Genomic DNA, 18,050 nt, shown 5'->3' with positions numbered 1-18,050 from the left:
GTAAGTCACTTGAGACTCAGTCTTCCATTTCAGCAGCAGATTCTGCATCCCAGTGAAAGTGGGCTACGTGGCTGTCCCCCTGCTCTATGCCAGACCAGCTCTAGAAGAGCGCTGGAGAAAATCCAATCTCTGAGTCTTCTTCCCACCTTCCTGCAAGTCCCAGCAGACCCTGAAGGAGCACTGTCCGCCCCTGTAAGGACCACACCAGGAGTATTCCTCAGCAGTTCTGTGGCATGACAGTAAATATTTATGCTGTTCTGAATTATTTACCATGCTAGCATGACAAAGGAAAAGCAGACATCTTTTGTCCTGAGACAGGTCTTTCCCAATTCTTTCTAACTCTCTGCTTTTCAAACCGAGCAAAGCAATGTTTCAGTACCACCCATAAGGTAGTGAAACACTGATAGTGCTTACAACACTGATGTTGTGTTTTAGTGATATGGCTATAATAGTGCCAATATGGGGTGTGCAAACCCTAAAGTACATTAGACTGGCTCTCTACTTTCAAATCAGATTTGGTCTGTTACGATAGTGACAAGAAACTCAACAAATCCAAAAACCTTCATGTGGGAAGAGCCTGGGCTAAACCCACTTGACCCCCACGCCCTAGCAAGGCTACAGCTCGTTACACAGTGAGAGAGGGGGGGGGGGGGTAGACCCCACAATAACCCTGAGTCCTTGATCATAGGGGTTTGTTAAAAGATAACATGATAAAGCAATATCCTCCAGCTGTCCAAAGCTCAGTAGTGCCAAGGTTGAGGGAAGCCAATAAAAAGTGCTCTCTTCCAGGGTCTCAGAACGCCCCTGCTGGTAACACCCAGCTGTGTGGATGTCCAACAGAGGAGTGGACATGGCCAAGGAACGGACAGCGCAGGTTGCACACTGACAGGAGAGTACAGGGTCTGAGGGAGGAGAGAAGAATGGCTTCACTGAGAAACAGAAACATAAGTCAGTAGGAAGCCTCCATGACCAAGCATCTGCCTCTAGTTTGTCCAAAAAGGGTGGCGTCCACTTCCCGTCCCTCTCAGACAGGCACGTAACCCCATCTTTTATCTGGAGGGAGTTTGTTATACGGTGATATATGTTTGTTATGTAATTGAGGCGTGAACAGAGGCGAAAACGTGAGCAGATTTGTTGACAGGAGTTTGACTTGGTTCCTTGACAAAATGCATGATTCAGGAATAAGAGCCTGTAAATAGGCAAGTACATTTCCACAAGGGAATACATTACAATAAAGCTTTGTGTTGTGCTGTGCATCTCTAGAGGAGGGTAAGGTGGCACAATCTGGGCATGTATAGAATTCAAGATTTACAGCATGTCCTGGTTGAACAGCCAAACTGGAACATTGGTCATTGGCATAAATCACTGTGAATGCTTGTTGGAAGTTATGGCTGGATAGCAAGCAACAGGCCAAGAGGAATGACACTAAGAGCTTCCTTGGATACCCTTTCTAACACAAGAGACTGAGATGTCTCGTTTCAATTGAACACATTGTGAGACACATTATGTGCCTTTTCACTGAAGTATTTGGATTTGAAGACAAATATATTTTACGTCTCCCAGGGGCAGAACTGTCAAACCAAAGAATGCCTTTGACTGTTCAACTGCTCACAATAGTAAGATTTCCACATTTCAGAAAGAGAGAGGAGAAAGAGAAAAGAGAGATTCAGATGTTTTGTGGCTCTGAAGTTAAAAAGGTTGTTGGATTGACAACTATAGCCTCATCTTGTTTGTTCAGGTATATCTGAATAAGGGCATTGTGATTCATAATGAATGTTGTGTTCAAAGTAGGCTACGCACAACAATCCTCAACTTCCTTAGCCAAGTATAAATTATCTTCAACAGAAAGTCCCTAATGTAAAATGTTACAGCGGCCTGGCATTTTAAGAATGTTGCTGGTTTTTCCACTTTGTGTGAAGAGGCTTTATTGTTTTCTCTTCACAGGCAGAAGGTTTGCTTCTCTATCACCATATCACTCTTCAAGACCCAGTCCTTGTGAAGCTAAAGTGAGATTCTCAAGGTTAGGCAGTGTCCTTTATTGACATGTGGTGGCAATAATTACTGCTGGCTTTGGAGACAACAATAATATAACTTTTTCTTGTAGGCCTTGAAATCTGTGTTCAAGAGAGGAAAAAGAATCTGATGTTCTTGAAGATTTTCTGAGGAAATGGCCTTGCCCTGCCCATATTACTGCTTGCCCGGCAACAGGTTACTAAGCCCTGTCAGGAAAAAATGAATTGGACAAGCGGGTAATGAAAAGCACAGTTTACCAGATGTGGCAGATCGTCTCAGAGTATCATCTCAGTGGAGTTCCACACCATAGTTTGGCTCATGGCCCAGAAGGAATGAAAGTGTTGTCTCCAGGAAACGGCATCTCCCCCAACCTCTAAGCATTTTACTTTCTAATTCCCCATAGGTAGAAAACATTAAGAGAGCATGTGTGACATTAGGGCAGTCACATCCCAGAGCACACACTTTTTGTATAACTTGTTTTATTCCAAGCTTTCTTGTTTCATACTGTAGGAGCTCTGATGAGGCAATGTGACTTATGAGGTCAGGTAATAGTTTTCTACTACCAAGCTTTATTTTCAGTGTCTAAAAGAAATAGCAGTAATGAGGAGCCATTCAATGGTCTGAAGTTTGCTCTCAGGTAGACATCTGCATGAAAGTACAAGAGAAAGAGACCAAATACGACCTAGTGTAAACGACAGTGAAGGTTGTCAAGTTAAATCAGAAGTTTCATTCCTGGGGTGATCCAGAAAACATAGTAAATAAAAGACATAACTAAGGTTGGGCCTTCCTCATTTCAAGCAAAATGCTAAAAAAAACTAAGCCTAACCATTCTACCTTCTGAAATCACTTCACCAAAATTGTGTTTGTAATGTCAAATTAAGCCTAACTGATGCTTTGGGGTTCAATTAACGTTTAGTCTGTGGGATGCCCTGATGGTATGTTTTCCTCAGGTCTGGTTAGCAGAAATTTCCACTAAGATTTTATTATTTTGGTGTCTTAAAAGGCCATTGGTAATGTGCAGTTTTGCTTGGCGATATGAAAACCATTCAACTGTAGGTCACTGTAGGTCATAAGTAGCGTTACTTCTGCAGTAACGCTACTTCTGTAAGACTACTTGACATTCCTGTCAATATTAGTTCATTTGCATACTCACTTGTCTGCAAGTTCCATGTGTTTTGCTTCTGTAATTCACATCTTGTCCTCCTTAACATTCCACTGTGGGGGACACCCACAGGAAACGCCAACATACACGGGCCAACCACACAGACTGTAGACATTTCAAGTATTCTTACACTGTAAGCAACTGAGTGACAATTGCAGCTCAAGATCATGGACATATGTGATCCATACAAGACCTAGCTAATGTTGGCTACTGCAGTTTTTGCAAGGCTGAAGCAGGCTAGGTATAAAATGCTTCTTCAGTTCATTTGTATGGTGAGGTTACAGTCTGATAATAGTTATGTTATGCTCAACTCTAGTTCTTAAATCACAGGGTAACACTGTGACTGATACATGATTTTGACCAAATGTGCCTGTCCTGTGTCACCATTAAAACACTCAAGTGTTAGAAAATTATGATGCATTCCTCATTACCCCTTAAGCTAACATCATTGCTAGTGTACTCGGGTTGGGTGCTTATCTCCACGTCATATCAACTTTTAAATTGAAGTGTCAGGTGGCTGAGTGGTGAGGGAATCGGGCTAGTAATCCGAAGGTTGCCAGTTCGATTCCCGGTCATGCAAACTGACGTTGTGTCCTTGGGCGAGGCACTTCACCCTACTTGCCTCGGGGGGAATGTCCCTGTACTTACTGTAAGTCGCTCTGGATAAGAGCGTCTGCTAAATGACTAAATGTAAATGTAAGTGTGCATCGAGTCTGCTCTTACGGTATCTTTGCTACTATAAATTGTTTTGACTCAGACAAAAGCATTTTCAACATATATATTTTTTATATGCGTAAAGCCAGAAATTGTCCATCTCAATTTGCAAGCGGGTTATCTTAATAATGCGAATGTATAAAGGTGATTTCCATCGTAGTATTGAAGTTATCCTGAACTCTATACTCTTTTCCAAACTGTCAGAAAACAGTTTGAGCAGGAATACCCTTTCTGGATATCTTTTAACACCGTGAACAGAGTAAAACCTCACGTGCTGCAAATGAACACAACTTGTTTCCTTAACTAAATCAGTTTATCATTTGTGGCAGGGTACGCAGTGGATATTAGGCTGTCACGATTCTGTTTATAAAAACTTTGTAATAAATGCGGCAACTCAAATAAATCAGCTACAACGGTTTGGGAAATTGGCTAGCGACGTATACTCCGCAAAGGGACACTCAGCGAGGGTAAGGACTGCCTACACAGCAGGGACAATATGGGTCAAACTATGACATGCCACTTTACACATGATTAGCTATCTGTGGCCTGCTAAACAAGGCAGTCATTGATAATTATTTACTACAATACCTCAATAAACAAGACCAGTACGCCGAAAAGATAGGCCTCCCTGACAAGGCAGAAGGATACGAGTTGGATGTCTAAACGAGCGAGCTCTAGTATAAACTCAGAGCAGTCAGTCAGTAAATAACCACAAAATAACGGTTCTTAATACTTACACCTTTTGCAAATGTGACGAGTCTTCTCACAACTTGAACTGGTGTGGCTTAAAACCCCACTTTCATAACAAATGTAAATATTTAAACAAGCGACAAGTGCTTGAAATACAATTTACTGTCCAGCTCCGGCCGATCCGACACTACCTTCCGCCATTTTGGTTGTGATGAGGGTATGAGGGTGTGGGGGGGTGCACCTTTCGCGCTGTACTCAAATCTGTCTCAACGTTTGCTTGGTTTTTGCCAAGCATCATCATAGTTTTACGCCGATACCATCAGGTGGGTGCTTTTGCAATCTTTAAATTTGACAGTCAACTGCCTATGCCCCTATTTGGTTTAATGTTATTATGAAATTCATACAATGAACAGTACCAAAAAATATTTATTTACTGAAAGTCTGTTAAAATCTACAAATAGAAACTTGAAGTAGCATGATGGTAAACATTGTACTGCGGTTTACTTTTATAAATTTTATATTTATTTTAGGAACTCAACTATTAAACTATTCCACAAAGCATACCCCAGATGGTGTCATCTTTAGTCCGTGGTTCCATGGACTATTCTGCCAGCTAGTGGTTAAGAGTTGTAAAGGCTTCCTATTGATGATAATACATAACGTGCCCTTCATTACACTCCGTTTTGTCTCAATGTTGCGCAAGACTCCGTTTCTGACTATAGAAACGACGCTTCGGAGAAAGCAAAACTTCATAATCGGATTCTCAGATGATGTTAAAATGTAGGTCCTACCGAGATTTGAACTCGGATCGCTGGATTCAGAGTCCAGAGTGCTAACCATTACACCATAGAACCTCGTGTTCACCGCAATAGGAAACAGTGAATTTATTCCTGTACCTCTTTGTAATAAATGTTATGTATCCATATTTAGGCTGACACTAGCAGACATTGTACACTGGCTAACAGAGCTCCAGCCTCACGTGTGTGGGGGGGATTTAGAGAAACCAAACGCTAAACATTGGGCAACAAACAAAAGAGGATATTATCACGAAGTGGTAGTACAGCAACATTATTGTGTTATATTGATTTGCAAAATAAGCAGAGATGGTCTGGCTTAATCCATGATCAGTCAGATAAATGTCTGGGTTATTTCATGTAAACTACAGAATTTATATACTTACCATTATGTTTGCTTGTCTTGATGTCCTGGTTGATTGAGCTATACATTTCATGCTCAGTGCAAGCCAAAATAATGCTTCGGCTTAGTTAATGCTCAGTTTCATTTAATTTTAACATTAACTGACTTTAGTTTTTTTAGCCACTCAAAGATAACACCATCTTTGTACTTCCTTCCCACAATGAGGTCAGGTGTAATTGGAAGCTCATGCTTGTAGACATTAGTGCTGTGTACTTCTTAATGGCTTAGCCTGAAGCTAAATGTCATGCAGAAATGACTTGACTTTACCACTGCACATTAAATGTTAAATTCATTTCTTATCTGTGCACTTTGAGCAGGTTAACAGGGTGGTATAATAATAGTTTCTTGGAGAATATGATTCCATCTGCCTTAATACAATCACTCAGAAACAGACGATTAGATGGGCCCGTCAGCGAATCAAATGTGGCACTGTTGAGAAGATGTGCAGGTGCATGTCTGTTGAATTAACATATTTTAAAGCTTATGGAGGAGTTATATCTCTCTTGTCGTGGCAGCAGCTAGCCTTAAATGTGCACAATGGTACTTTTTACCTACAAAAATAAAAGTTGGAAGTGTGGTCGAATCAGTGATGAATATAACACTGGGATGTGCACTGTGGGCAAAAGATACCGCATCCTGCACAAGATCATGACTGTTAAAAGGAGATTATAACTCACAAAAGACACATACACACCTGCCAAACTCTGGGACAAAACTGCAATAAAGTCAGAGAAGAGACAAAACAGGGGTGAGTTTTAAATTGTCTCCTGTGTGAAGTCTCATTTTCTACACCAGCAATCCTGACCAGGCTTTTAACAGGGATATTACAAGAGCCTTCAGACAGAACCCCCTTTTTCAATTTTGCCATAACTGGCCCTTCTGCGCTCTCCTTGGCCAAGATCCAGCTGTAGCTAGCTTCATAACTCAGGGCTTGGCGGGCCCCCTGGACGTTCCCTCTGAATGCGTTCTGGCATGCACAGGTACAAAGAGGTCTGGAACACTGTAATGAAAACTAAAGGTGAAATTTGAAATCAGTCATCCGAGTTACAGCCACAGTGGCCATCGTGGGTTGTTGAACTGACACAGGGACGTAGAGGTCAACACAAATGTATTAACGTTAGGAACCTATTAGCGCCCAAAATAATTGATCTGCAGTGTTTAACTGACTCTCTAATTTAAAAAAAGTTGACATTGAGGCTACCATAGCAGATTTGAGATTAATTACCCTGAAAAGAGACCGCCCATGGCCCAAACTGTTTTTTTGTGAATTATTATTGTTCAGTTGGTTCATTCAAAGAGCAAAGCATAGCAGAGCTTCTTAGAAATAAATATATACAGAATGCTCCATGCTATTTTACCCAGGATAAGCTTTTTTATCTAATCGAAAGCCCAACTCCACACTCTGGTAGCTTTTTTGCTCTTGCCGTAAAGTGTAAACAAATCATCGTGCCAAACACGTCCACGTATACATTTTTGCTGGTTAGATATCCCTGAGATCCCAGGATTCATGAAGTCTACAAAAGTGAGTTGAACCCTGTCACAGATAATGGGCAGGAACAACATCTTCATCATATCAAGGATGTTATCAAGATGTCAGCCACAACAGCTGCACTATTTCATGTCTGAGTTTTAAATATTTACTGCAGGCTTCACATCATAAATAACAGTAGAATATGGTAATGTGTTAGGATGTGCAACATAGAGGGCTTTTCTCCATACTGAAAAAGGTAAGGTAAATTCATCTGAATATTAGGTCTCAGAATTCTTTCAAGGGGCTCTACCAGAGTTAGCTCCAGGGGAAAGAAGGGTTGTGTATTGCCTTCCCAGTTTAATGTTACCCACTCAACTGATAATGATGGCAAATTGCTCATTCACAATAACAAAAATGTCAACTGAGATACCTAACCTTGCTTCTGTTTTTAAGAGAGGATGCATTCAGAAGACAAATACAGCTGTTTCTTCCCAGAGGACAACAACTATCCAGTCTGGAAATTCCATTATTTGGAAACAAACAATGTATGGAGGTGTCCTTTGACAGTTAGGAGCCACACGTGTAGTCTGAAAGCTTATATAAATGTAACATGGCGCCACAGTCAGGGAATAAGATGAGACTGACTGCAGCGGAGTGAGGGGGCTAGTGGCTGCAGCATCGAGGACACAGCGTCACCGGACTTGGCCGAGCGGCGTAATGAGAATCAATGTCTTTATGGCCGCTTTAGTGCTTCAGCGATATCCCTTTCACTATGGAACTCTATAACAGAGACTGCAAGGTATTGGAAACCAGACCCAGCAGATGCTAGGCGAGGTAGAGAATAGCCAATTAATAGAGCAGCACAATCAGTGTGATCTCCTCTGCCTGCAAGTACGATAGGCATTCTCATAAAGGGAGCTGGAGGGGATGTGATGAGAAATTAAGTGGTTGTTAAGCTTGGGCCCATGCTTAACGGCCATACCCACACTGGAAGAAAAGTTTGGAACTTGTCCCGTTTTCCAATTTCCTCCTTGTCCTTTGAAGTATTAGCATTGGGTCTTATGTAAGGACGAATTTATTCAATTACATTCAGGTATCTGCACTGTTGAAAATTGCTTACTGGCTATATTCAAATTACAATCCATTTTCACTGGTTGGCTAAAGGAGGATGTATGGGTTTAATGGCTACATGATGTCCTTCTTTGGTTTTTATAGATGGTATAGGTTGCAGCTCAAGGAAATTTACTAGTACATTGCTTAGTGATAACTTATTTCCATAAAATTCATGCACACACAACAGTAGGTGCATATGTAGAGTACCTCTGTTGTAAAAACAGCAAGTGTGCATTAGCATAATTATGGTTTCTAATAGCATTCATAGCATTTTCAAATGGGCATTGCAGAGAGAAAGCATTCATCTTTCAGTTGCAAAGCATCTCATAAGAACACATTCTAAAATAATGTACAGTATGACATCCAACTCTTTTCATCAAGTACTTTAAAAACTTTACATGACCAATTATTTAACTAAATACATTGTCTGCACTTCTAGTGCTAACGCTGCAATGTTTAGCAAACTTTGTGAGGTTTGAAAATGTTGAATATCTTTACAGTTTATTTTGGAATTATCCCATTAATCCAAAAAACAAAAAATTCTAGCCTAATCTGTCATCTTTTGAAATATGCACTTTATTAAAGGTTAATTTTCCAATAAAATAGTATTACCCAAAGTTGAAAAATCAGCTGAAAAACTTCACTGCACATCTTGCAACCGAAAATGTATTTATTCAAGTCTAGCCAAATGTTATAATAATATTGTAAATACTGAAAACTTCATTCATAAGTAAATTACTGCTATTGTATCAGGTTTAGAGGCATGAAAAGGTATCAAAGCATGACATTATGGTGGAGACGAAGCCCTTCCATCAACTGAATAACAGTTTAGTATGATTGTCAATATGCTCCATTATGTTAGACAATACTTGATGAGAAATAAAAAGATATTAGCAATTTACATTGGTCTCATGCACATCATGAAGACAGATTGCATAGCTCCTGACTGTTCTGTCTTATGTGCTAAAACTGTGCTTTTATACTTTGTATGCATCTTTCTTTCTGGCATACACTTCCACTGCAAAAGCCCTTGAATTATGTTGTCCATTTTTTTGTCAGTAATTAAATAATGGTTACATGTAAAATATCACCTTCAAAAAAATCTGCAACAAAGTCCTAGGTTTGCTATTAAAACCCTTGCACATTGTGTAAGATAAGCACTACTGGTATCAAAATGAGCCCATCTTGGTTCACCCTCTGTCCACCACCATTGTTTGTTCCATTAGAGTTAATGTCCATCTAATTGTACAACTTTAAGGAATAAGAATTGATTACAGAGAAAACAATCATGCATTATTGATTTTCTCTTTCAAAGTGTCTAATGTGATACTTCCTGTAGAGCATGAATTGGCAAAAAGGCCTGTGCTTCCATGAAAAAGACCCCCAGGGTACACAATTCTGTATTCAAAACTCTTGGTTCCACTTTTCAGATTTTATCACAAAGGTCACATTGAAAATATACTTCAATGTTCAGATAGATCCCCACTTGTGTTTGGTAGGACAGGCACTGTGCTTCAGTGAGACTGAGGTCAGGGGCCTAGCTGTGGTATGGTGATAGGGATCCTAAATGTCAAATCCCAAGAAGTGTGCCTTGTGATGACTTCAGAGGAAATGTAGTTCTGCATCACCTCCATAGCAATGTTCTGTTCCTCATTGAGTTTCCTTAGATTCGTATATGGAAGGTGCTATAAGTAGACAATAAGAGTAATTGTTAGATATACAACATAATGTAATGCATTTCACACATTTACAATTTTCCCTCTTTTCAATGTGTCTCCAGGACCTGACATGATTAGACTGGAAAACATGGCAGTAATTATACATTTTCTTGTTTGGGCTAACTATTAATGCCAAATGACCGTAAATAGACTAGATATCATATTGTTATACTGTTGTCGTGTGTAAGATGGGTTTTCTGAGATGTTATTTTGCCAATGTCATTTTGTCACAGGACATTGATTCTTCAGCAGCATGACTGAAGCCAGAGGAGAGTACCACCAGCTGCAGTATTAATATTTCAATTCCCAACACCTTTCAGAAAAATCCAAAACACTCATGCTTGCTAACATTTTATGCCATTTCCTTACCATTACTTTTCTCTAAAGCTTTATGTGTCACTCTGGAAGACTTTCAGTTAAGATTTACAAAAGCAACTTCTGAAGTGAGGAATAATGCCAGGCCAGGGAGGGGGATCACAGAACAGAACTCCAATACACCCATTAACCTACAAGTATGCTGCTAATAGTGCTACTTAAAGTGAAATAGAGGCACTGTACTGCCATTTTACAAGGGTTGGCCAGTGAACTATTACCAATGTCACATTGGACTGCACTGCCTTGACAGGTTGATAGACAGTTTATTCTCCCAAACAGTAGTAATGGCAGTCTTTTGCATGGACTATGTACCTCGAAAGAAGACTGCTGCCCCATTTCAAGTAGGTGTGAAATAGAGACTAAGGAAAATACTTTATAATTGAGTTTGCAAAAGGTGCTGAAATTCATCAAAGTCTTTGAGAAAAAACAGCTTATGGTCTTTAAGGTTTTTCGTTTGAAAATGAGGAGAAATGTGGTGGGATGGCTTATTAATGGGGAATGCACCTCTCTCTTAGAGCTACCAACATGCCAGCTATGGCAACCGAACATTAGTCTTTCCCAGAGCTGTAACTTAAAATGAATTCACCAATGATAAACAAGGAAGACAAGTTGAAGCCAATCTAAAGCTGACCCTGTGTGATCGACAGATTTACAGGTAATTTTATTTCCAAGATAAATCAAGCTTTCAGAAATAGGTGGCCTTCCACTGGCTGTTTCATCTGCATGGTTTGGTACTGAAATAAAACAACTATTTACAATGACATGATCAATCACCCAAACAATTGATCAAGCACTATTGACTCCTTATATTTTTGCTGAATTGCAGAATACAAAGTCTCACTCATTTGACTCCATTCATCAAACTCAAGACTCAATGTTGTGGCTGTTTTTGTCCTAACATGTATTTCTGTAATGTACAAGTAACAACTTTGGCCTGAACTATTTAACAAACTTGAATACTGATGCAGATTGTTCTATCATAGGTACTTTTCCATCGTAAAGAATCCCTGTCCTCTTGGAATCGCTGTACCTTAAGAAATCTGGGGCTTTGGAGATCATGTTCTCAAAGTCAGCAAAGGAGAGCTTGCTATCTCCATCCAGATCTGCCTCCTCGATAGCCTTGTCACACACCAGGTTGACCTCCTCCGGAGTCAGCTCCCCTTTCGTCAACTTCGTCAATGTCTTCTCCATGTCCTCCTTACATATGAAGTTATCCACATTGAAATCTGTAAGCAAGGAAAATGTCACAGTTAATCAACAAGAAGAATGACTGATGGTGCCAATAGCATGTACTTTGACTTCTGACAACTATTCAGTCAGTGACATGGAGGCTCACCGTAGATCTTGAAAGCATATATTGTCTTCAGTTCTCGCGGTGCTGTTTCACACAGTACAGAGAACATGTCTACAAAGTCGTTGAAACTGAGGTTGCCTTCGCCATCTTCTGAGAAGGTCTCCACAATGCGATTTCTAAAAGGATTTTCCTTGAAAGGGAAGATACAGAGAAAACAGCTTGTTTTGACCAGTCAACTCTGTTGCACTGACATGACAAACTGAACCAGCTTGATGAAGTAAAATGTCCCCATAAAGATGATATTTTATCCCTCCAAGTGCTATGAAACACGCAATCTTGCACAACATGTTTGCATAGAAAACAAGTACTTAATTGTGATACAGAACAAGACTAATGCACATGTCCAATCACTCTAAGAGCCTGTTTAATCGTATGTCCAGCAGCTCCTGATCTCACTCTCTCCACATTGCGTGCCAGGTTCCATTCATTAGCTAGTCATGTACTGTGCCGTCTCCCTGATTGCTATGTCAGCAAAGTGGCTCTTATCCCTCACCGTCAGCTTAGCTAGGCTATAGGCTAAGCTTAGCTGTAGGCTATAGGGTACACTCGGCTTGCCTAGGCTAAACTGAGCTAATTCATGTCAAAATCTGCACAGGTGAAACACAAATTTACGACTGTGTGACCTTTGGTGCCATTTTGGCTATGCTTGTTGTCAGGGAACCATCATTCATGCTTCCAAATGGCTCCAGTCTGTGGAAGTCAGGCACTGGGATGTTTACAACCACAGTGCTAGGTGATGGGACACTTATCATGTCCCTAGTATGAATGGGCTATGGATACTGTCTCTACACTCTTAATCCCCAGGGTGAAACATGTTATGGGTATGATTTGATGAGACAACATGCCACTTAATGTGACATGGGAATGGATGCAGTTTTATGGAGTGAAAACCAAAGTAATTGATTAATTTAATTGCTATAGTGTACAATTATAACATGAAGCTTTACCACATCGATTCTTATAGAGGGTTTAAATGAATAGCTTCTTATGTACGAAGCCTGTCATGACCTTGTTGGAGTTGTGCACTTTACATCTAGGTGTATTAATCTTTTAATCAGATGCAGCTGACTGTCTTTGGCTACTGGAAGACAAATATTAGTATGTATCCAGTCTTGGCTAGTTTTAGATGAAGACTAATCTAGAATTGAGAATCTGTACTGAGACACTTTTTGTCGATGACTAAGCTGAATCTCAGTTTGAACACTGCTGTGTCTGTTCAGTATGTTGCTCTCAACATGTAACAGGCCAGGCTGGGGATTGGCTGGAAGGGTGGGTGACATATTGAGGCTGACTAATCACAGTCGGTGCTGACTCAGCAGAGAGTGAATGGGATGTTTCTCACTGGCAGGGCTATCAGAGCAGTAATGACTACGGCCTCGGACACATGAATCCTCACTGATACAATGTCACTACTAACCCATTTCACTCCAACAGCATTTATTTCCCATAGGAGATTGTGTTTGGACCAACTTTTATTACACTTTCAGGTACTTTAAAAACGTTCATGGTCTACATTTTACATTTAAAAAATGGTATCATACATATAAACATAAAGAAGACATGCATACCTGCAGTTCTGGCATGCTGATGATCAGTGCCATAGGGAGTTTGATATCTGGCTCGTTGGTGTAATCCATTGGAACTAAGTGGGGAGCCAGCTCACGGTATCTGGCATGTAATCTTCAACAGAGAGAGGGAACACATGATGCACTGCAATATGTTAATATTTCACTCTGCAAATGATGGCACACTTTGTGTAAAGTATACTATATCTGCATATCTTTAGCGTAGAATAATTAATTTGGCCTTAAATCAACATCGTATGGTTTATAAATGGGAAAGGAATAAACAGATTAAGTTATTAACAACCATGTATCTTAAACCCATTCAACTGCTTTTTTATACCAGTTTGATATAGTGTATATTATTGGTAACTATGGTAAATAACAATATTTGAGCAAAGAGCAGTCAGTCGGTCAAAGATGTGAGGAACCTTGGCTGAAACAGAGCTAAGAAGTTAAGGAGATGTTTACAGATCACATTTTAAATGAATACTAAAACCATTGCTTATTCTTCAGCAACTGAGCCTTTCTGGCGTTTATCTTATGTCTTCAGGGCAGTGTGTCACCACTTCTGGAGAGATAAATCCGTCTGCACGCGGGAGCGGCCAAACAGCTCTGTAAATTAGCCTTATCAGGCCTTTGAGGTAGTCGTGAATGTACTTTATATCACACCATTCTGAACCTCCACACATCTCCACTGAAGGAAACAGTGAAATGCCATAAGGGGAACTTAATGTCTCAAATATCAGGGGGAAGCAATTCAAGACCGAAGACTAAATATGAAAAACACATCACCATTTTTGCATTTTTCAGCAAAGACACAAGGCCACATGAACATTTTGTGAAATTATTGTTTCCAAATGTTTTGAGAAATTACTATATTTCACACTCCCACAATCCTTTTACTCTCTTTGTCAATAAAGGTAATTCCTTGGTCAGATGATAAGTTGTGAATTGCGTGGGAAACTAATGCCCAAAACCTGCTCTATCACCACACAAGGGGCCAACCTTTTCTGCAAATGACCAATCAGAGGTTGTCTGGGGTGATCCCAGATCAACGTACTTTTCAGACTATAAACCTGAAAGAGATTCTCTCCTGGCAGGCAATTAGCATAGAGCAAAGCACTCCTGTCTTTAGAAAATGAATGAGTTTGGGAAGGATTCCAGAAGATACCGCACCTTGGCAGGCTGGTTTTGTGGTCCTAATCCATACAAGGATAAATCTTGATAGCAGATGGAACAAAACAAAATCTGACCACATGGATCATTTTGGCAAGATACGCCTTTCTTCTGTATAGGACATAAGTTACGATAGATCTAACTTAACATGGAAATCGTTGTTAGTCTTTATCATTTGCACTTTTCCAGACTCTAGGTAACTTTACTGATGGGGTACAATTATATAAACCTAAGTGAACCTAATGGTTGAAATGATGTTACAGCACAGCCACACATTATTATCAATATAAAATAAGGACAGGGACTCCAGTGTACGGTGTATTGCCTGATGACCTTTAACTGAACCGTGTCCATAAACCATCAAATCCAAGGACAGAGAAAAAAATGCTATTTCAGTTCAAACAAGGGAAGGGAAACTCATACAGTATCCACTATCGCCATGACCGTACCTTGGGAACAGACAGCACTCAAATGGCTCTAGATAAAATATCTATCAGTTCACAAATAAAACCTCCGCTTTATATCAGGACCACCTACACAGTCAGTCTTCCTGCCTGCCCGCTGGTCTGCAGTAGAGCCCAGCTCATGACTTTGTGTTACTGGCGTTTCATGTGACTCACACTCCAGGCTGAAGGTTTATTGGCCCATTTGTGGCACATCTGTGCTTGCGGCAATCCATCTTGGGGGACTGTGTGTGCGTCATACAGCAGGACCCAGTGCTATCTTGCTGGGAATTCGTTCAACTCAAGTCTCCTGATACAATGTTGCCATGATGAGGATAATGTACCCTGAAGTGGTGTATGTTTTACAATGCCAGACAAAAGCAAAATGTGAGGATAAAATTGTCTGGTTCAACAGAGAGAGTGATTTTGACTATTAGCACTACTCCTACTACTATTAAGAACAGCTTTAATTGTTTTAAATATTTTAAATACAACTTAACCACATAAAGGTATGGTTACATTTACAATTGAACTTAAAATATATTCTTCATGTTTTAAGATAAGATACAAATTACGTGAATTAAAGGAACACTTCAGTAGTTTGCTAGTTAATGATGCATGAGGTAATCAATACACTATTGTAAACACAAACTCACTAAAGCAAAGAGACGTAATGAGCTAGCAAGAGAGCATTGATTACGCAGAACACACAATGAGTCAACAATTATCTGACTGTAATCTACAGTAAACTGATTCTCCAGAATGCTTCACAATGCAATATACTTAATCATAATATAAATCTCTGAAGTCATAATCCCATTGACTATGTAACATTTTGAAAGCAGTATTATGGTCATGACCTACATTTGAAGAAAACAAACGGCTGACAGAGAAAAAAAAACACCAGCCCCTGGCAACACTACAGCAATTTAATTGCTTTAGAATACTGAGGCCAGCAAAAACTAGCATGAGACAGAGATTCACTGTTTTTGGACTAGCTCCAGTTACAGAGGCAGTTTGAAGTTGAGCAACAAAAGTGGGGGCTGTAGAAAACCACTGGTCAAAAAACGATGAAGAATAGACAGTAGATTGGCTATTAGATTGATGTGGGCCTAATTATATATACATGAGTAATAAAACCATTGGATGATTCTTGATTTACAGTCTAAATGAAAGTTCCTTTGCCCCAAATAACCAGCGAAATACATATGTAATTACAAACTGTCCCTCAATTGTTTTTATTTAGAAACAACTCAGAAAGTATCTGGGCCAAGCCATTAAGATAATGGTTGAGTTGATTGTGTGCTCAACACCACTGAGACATACGTTTTATCGATGTGGTTGGCCCTGGCCCATTATGACTTTCTTATGAAGTGTCAAACATTCATGTTCACGTGTATTTAAGTTGTTGAAACAACCACATGGTACAACAGTCCTTCATTACAAGCTACTGAGACGACCTACAGAAGGTCTTTAAGCTGGGGTGGTAAAGCAGATATTTAACTTACCGTAGGATCTCTTTGCGTGTGAAGAAAGTGCAATCCTACAAGAGGAGCAGAACAAGACAATTGTGCAAGATTAAATCAGCAGTGGTAACCAGATATGGCTCTGCCATGATGATATGATAACGGCCAACATTTGGTAATGCGTCTGAGATTGTGTCCAGCAGGTCTGTTGTTAGACAAAGATAAAAGCCTAGTCTTAGAGGGAAACACAAGAATATAGCCAATTACACTAAATAGTTTCTATTACATATACTATAAGAAGCAGATTTTTTTCCAAACCAGATTCCATTACGAAGAGGCTTTTTGGACAACTTGGAAATCAATTGTAAACCATTTCTAAACTATGTATTTTATGGAATACCCATACCACTTTTGTAATGGCTCTCACACGGTTCTTTGTAGAACAATGAAGTAGCACCTGTGAGAACAATGTTAAGAAGAAACCAGCGATGCTTCATGCAGAATGGGAGCTTGGACTTGATACATTGCTGGGCCAGGTCTAACCTTTGAAAGTACTATACAAGCCTGGATCAATTAACATTATAACATGCTATACTATATGAATAATGATCATTAGATGAGAATAATTAACGTTCCATAATAATGTAAAAATCTATATTGGTCTCATGAAGGTGTGTCTCTCTAACCTGAAACACAATGCATCACGCATATGATGTTGATGAAAATCAGTCCAATGTATTATTAATAATATTTTTTTTAACAGAAGTCTAAAATGGTAATGTGAATACAAAGGTTACATTATACATATTCAATAATAAATAGATAAATAAATATAACGCACATCTTACCTGATATGCCTCGAACTGTTCATCAGTAAATATTGTTTGCTTATTACCCATCCTAGTCGAGTAATTTTTCCATTACACAGACACATTACATTGGAAGTTCGTGATGCTTTTTCTGTTTTAGTAATTTAAGACGACATCATGTTCTCTGCATGAGAACATGATGGATGCATTCTCCAGACATATAATTTTTGATCGGGTTTCTTGGATTATTGGTATATTTACAAACAAAGTAGACGTCGTTGCAGAGCTCGTTATTTTAGACGAAGTCAAAGACAGAAATTCCTTTTCAAGCATTCTTGGAGTAGAGTGGCTCGCGCATTGAGTCCTTGTTGAACGTTGTTTCATCACTGGATTGTTTCAGGATGTTGCACACAGAGCAGATGAAAATGATGAACCACCAGGTGGCGCCATTTAAAGGTAATCTGCTATCAAAGATTAATATAATTTTATGAGTGTGCAGTAGCATTGCAACAAATATGGAATGCAACGATAACACCTATATCCTGTAATGCCAGGTAGTTATTAATAATGTTCTTATGAATTTATTTTTAAACTCAAACAACAAAGTAGCGGTCGTAGTAGTAGTAGTACAGTTTTAACAATGCACTGAGAAACTACATACTTTCTAAGTCAGTTAGTAGGCTACGGATTGAGATGAAAAGCATTAAAGTAGTAGCACTAAATGTATATTGCTGTGCGTAATATGTAGTACGTAAAATGGCCCACTTGAACTTTTTCAATCATA

General features: G+C 39.5%; 1 protein-coding gene and 1 non-coding gene across 2 annotated transcripts; both read right to left on the bottom strand.

Annotated features, from left to right (window-relative positions):
• Positions 1 to 5,361: 5,361 nt before the first annotated feature.
• trnaq-cug (transfer RNA glutamine (anticodon CUG)) lies at positions 5,362 to 5,433 on the bottom strand. Its single transcript has one exon. It is a non-coding gene; the product is annotated as a tRNA-Gln (tRNA).
• Positions 5,434 to 9,012: 3,579 nt separating this feature from the next.
• LOC136955455 (calcium and integrin-binding family member 2-like) lies at positions 9,013 to 17,654 on the bottom strand. The gene is made up of 6 exons (XM_067249165.1): positions 17,306 to 17,654; positions 16,500 to 16,534; positions 13,376 to 13,487; positions 11,790 to 11,937; positions 11,484 to 11,679; positions 9,013 to 10,045 (listed from the first exon to the last, which is right to left on the bottom strand). Exons 1-6 carry the CDS (start codon positions 17,354 to 17,356, stop codon positions 10,024 to 10,026), a joined length of 564 nt encoding a protein of 187 aa, XP_067105266.1. The 5' UTR covers positions 17,357 to 17,654; the 3' UTR covers positions 9,013 to 10,023.
• Between the last annotated feature and the right edge of the window lie 396 nt (positions 17,655 to 18,050).

Source organism: Osmerus mordax, chromosome 13, assembly GCF_038355195.1.
Source record: "Osmerus mordax isolate fOsmMor3 chromosome 13, fOsmMor3.pri, whole genome shotgun sequence".
Taxonomy (NCBI): Eukaryota; Metazoa; Chordata; class Actinopteri; order Osmeriformes; family Osmeridae; genus Osmerus; species Osmerus mordax.
The sequence above is the reverse complement of the archived record's forward strand: the minus strand, read 5'-3'. Positions and strand labels throughout refer to the sequence as shown.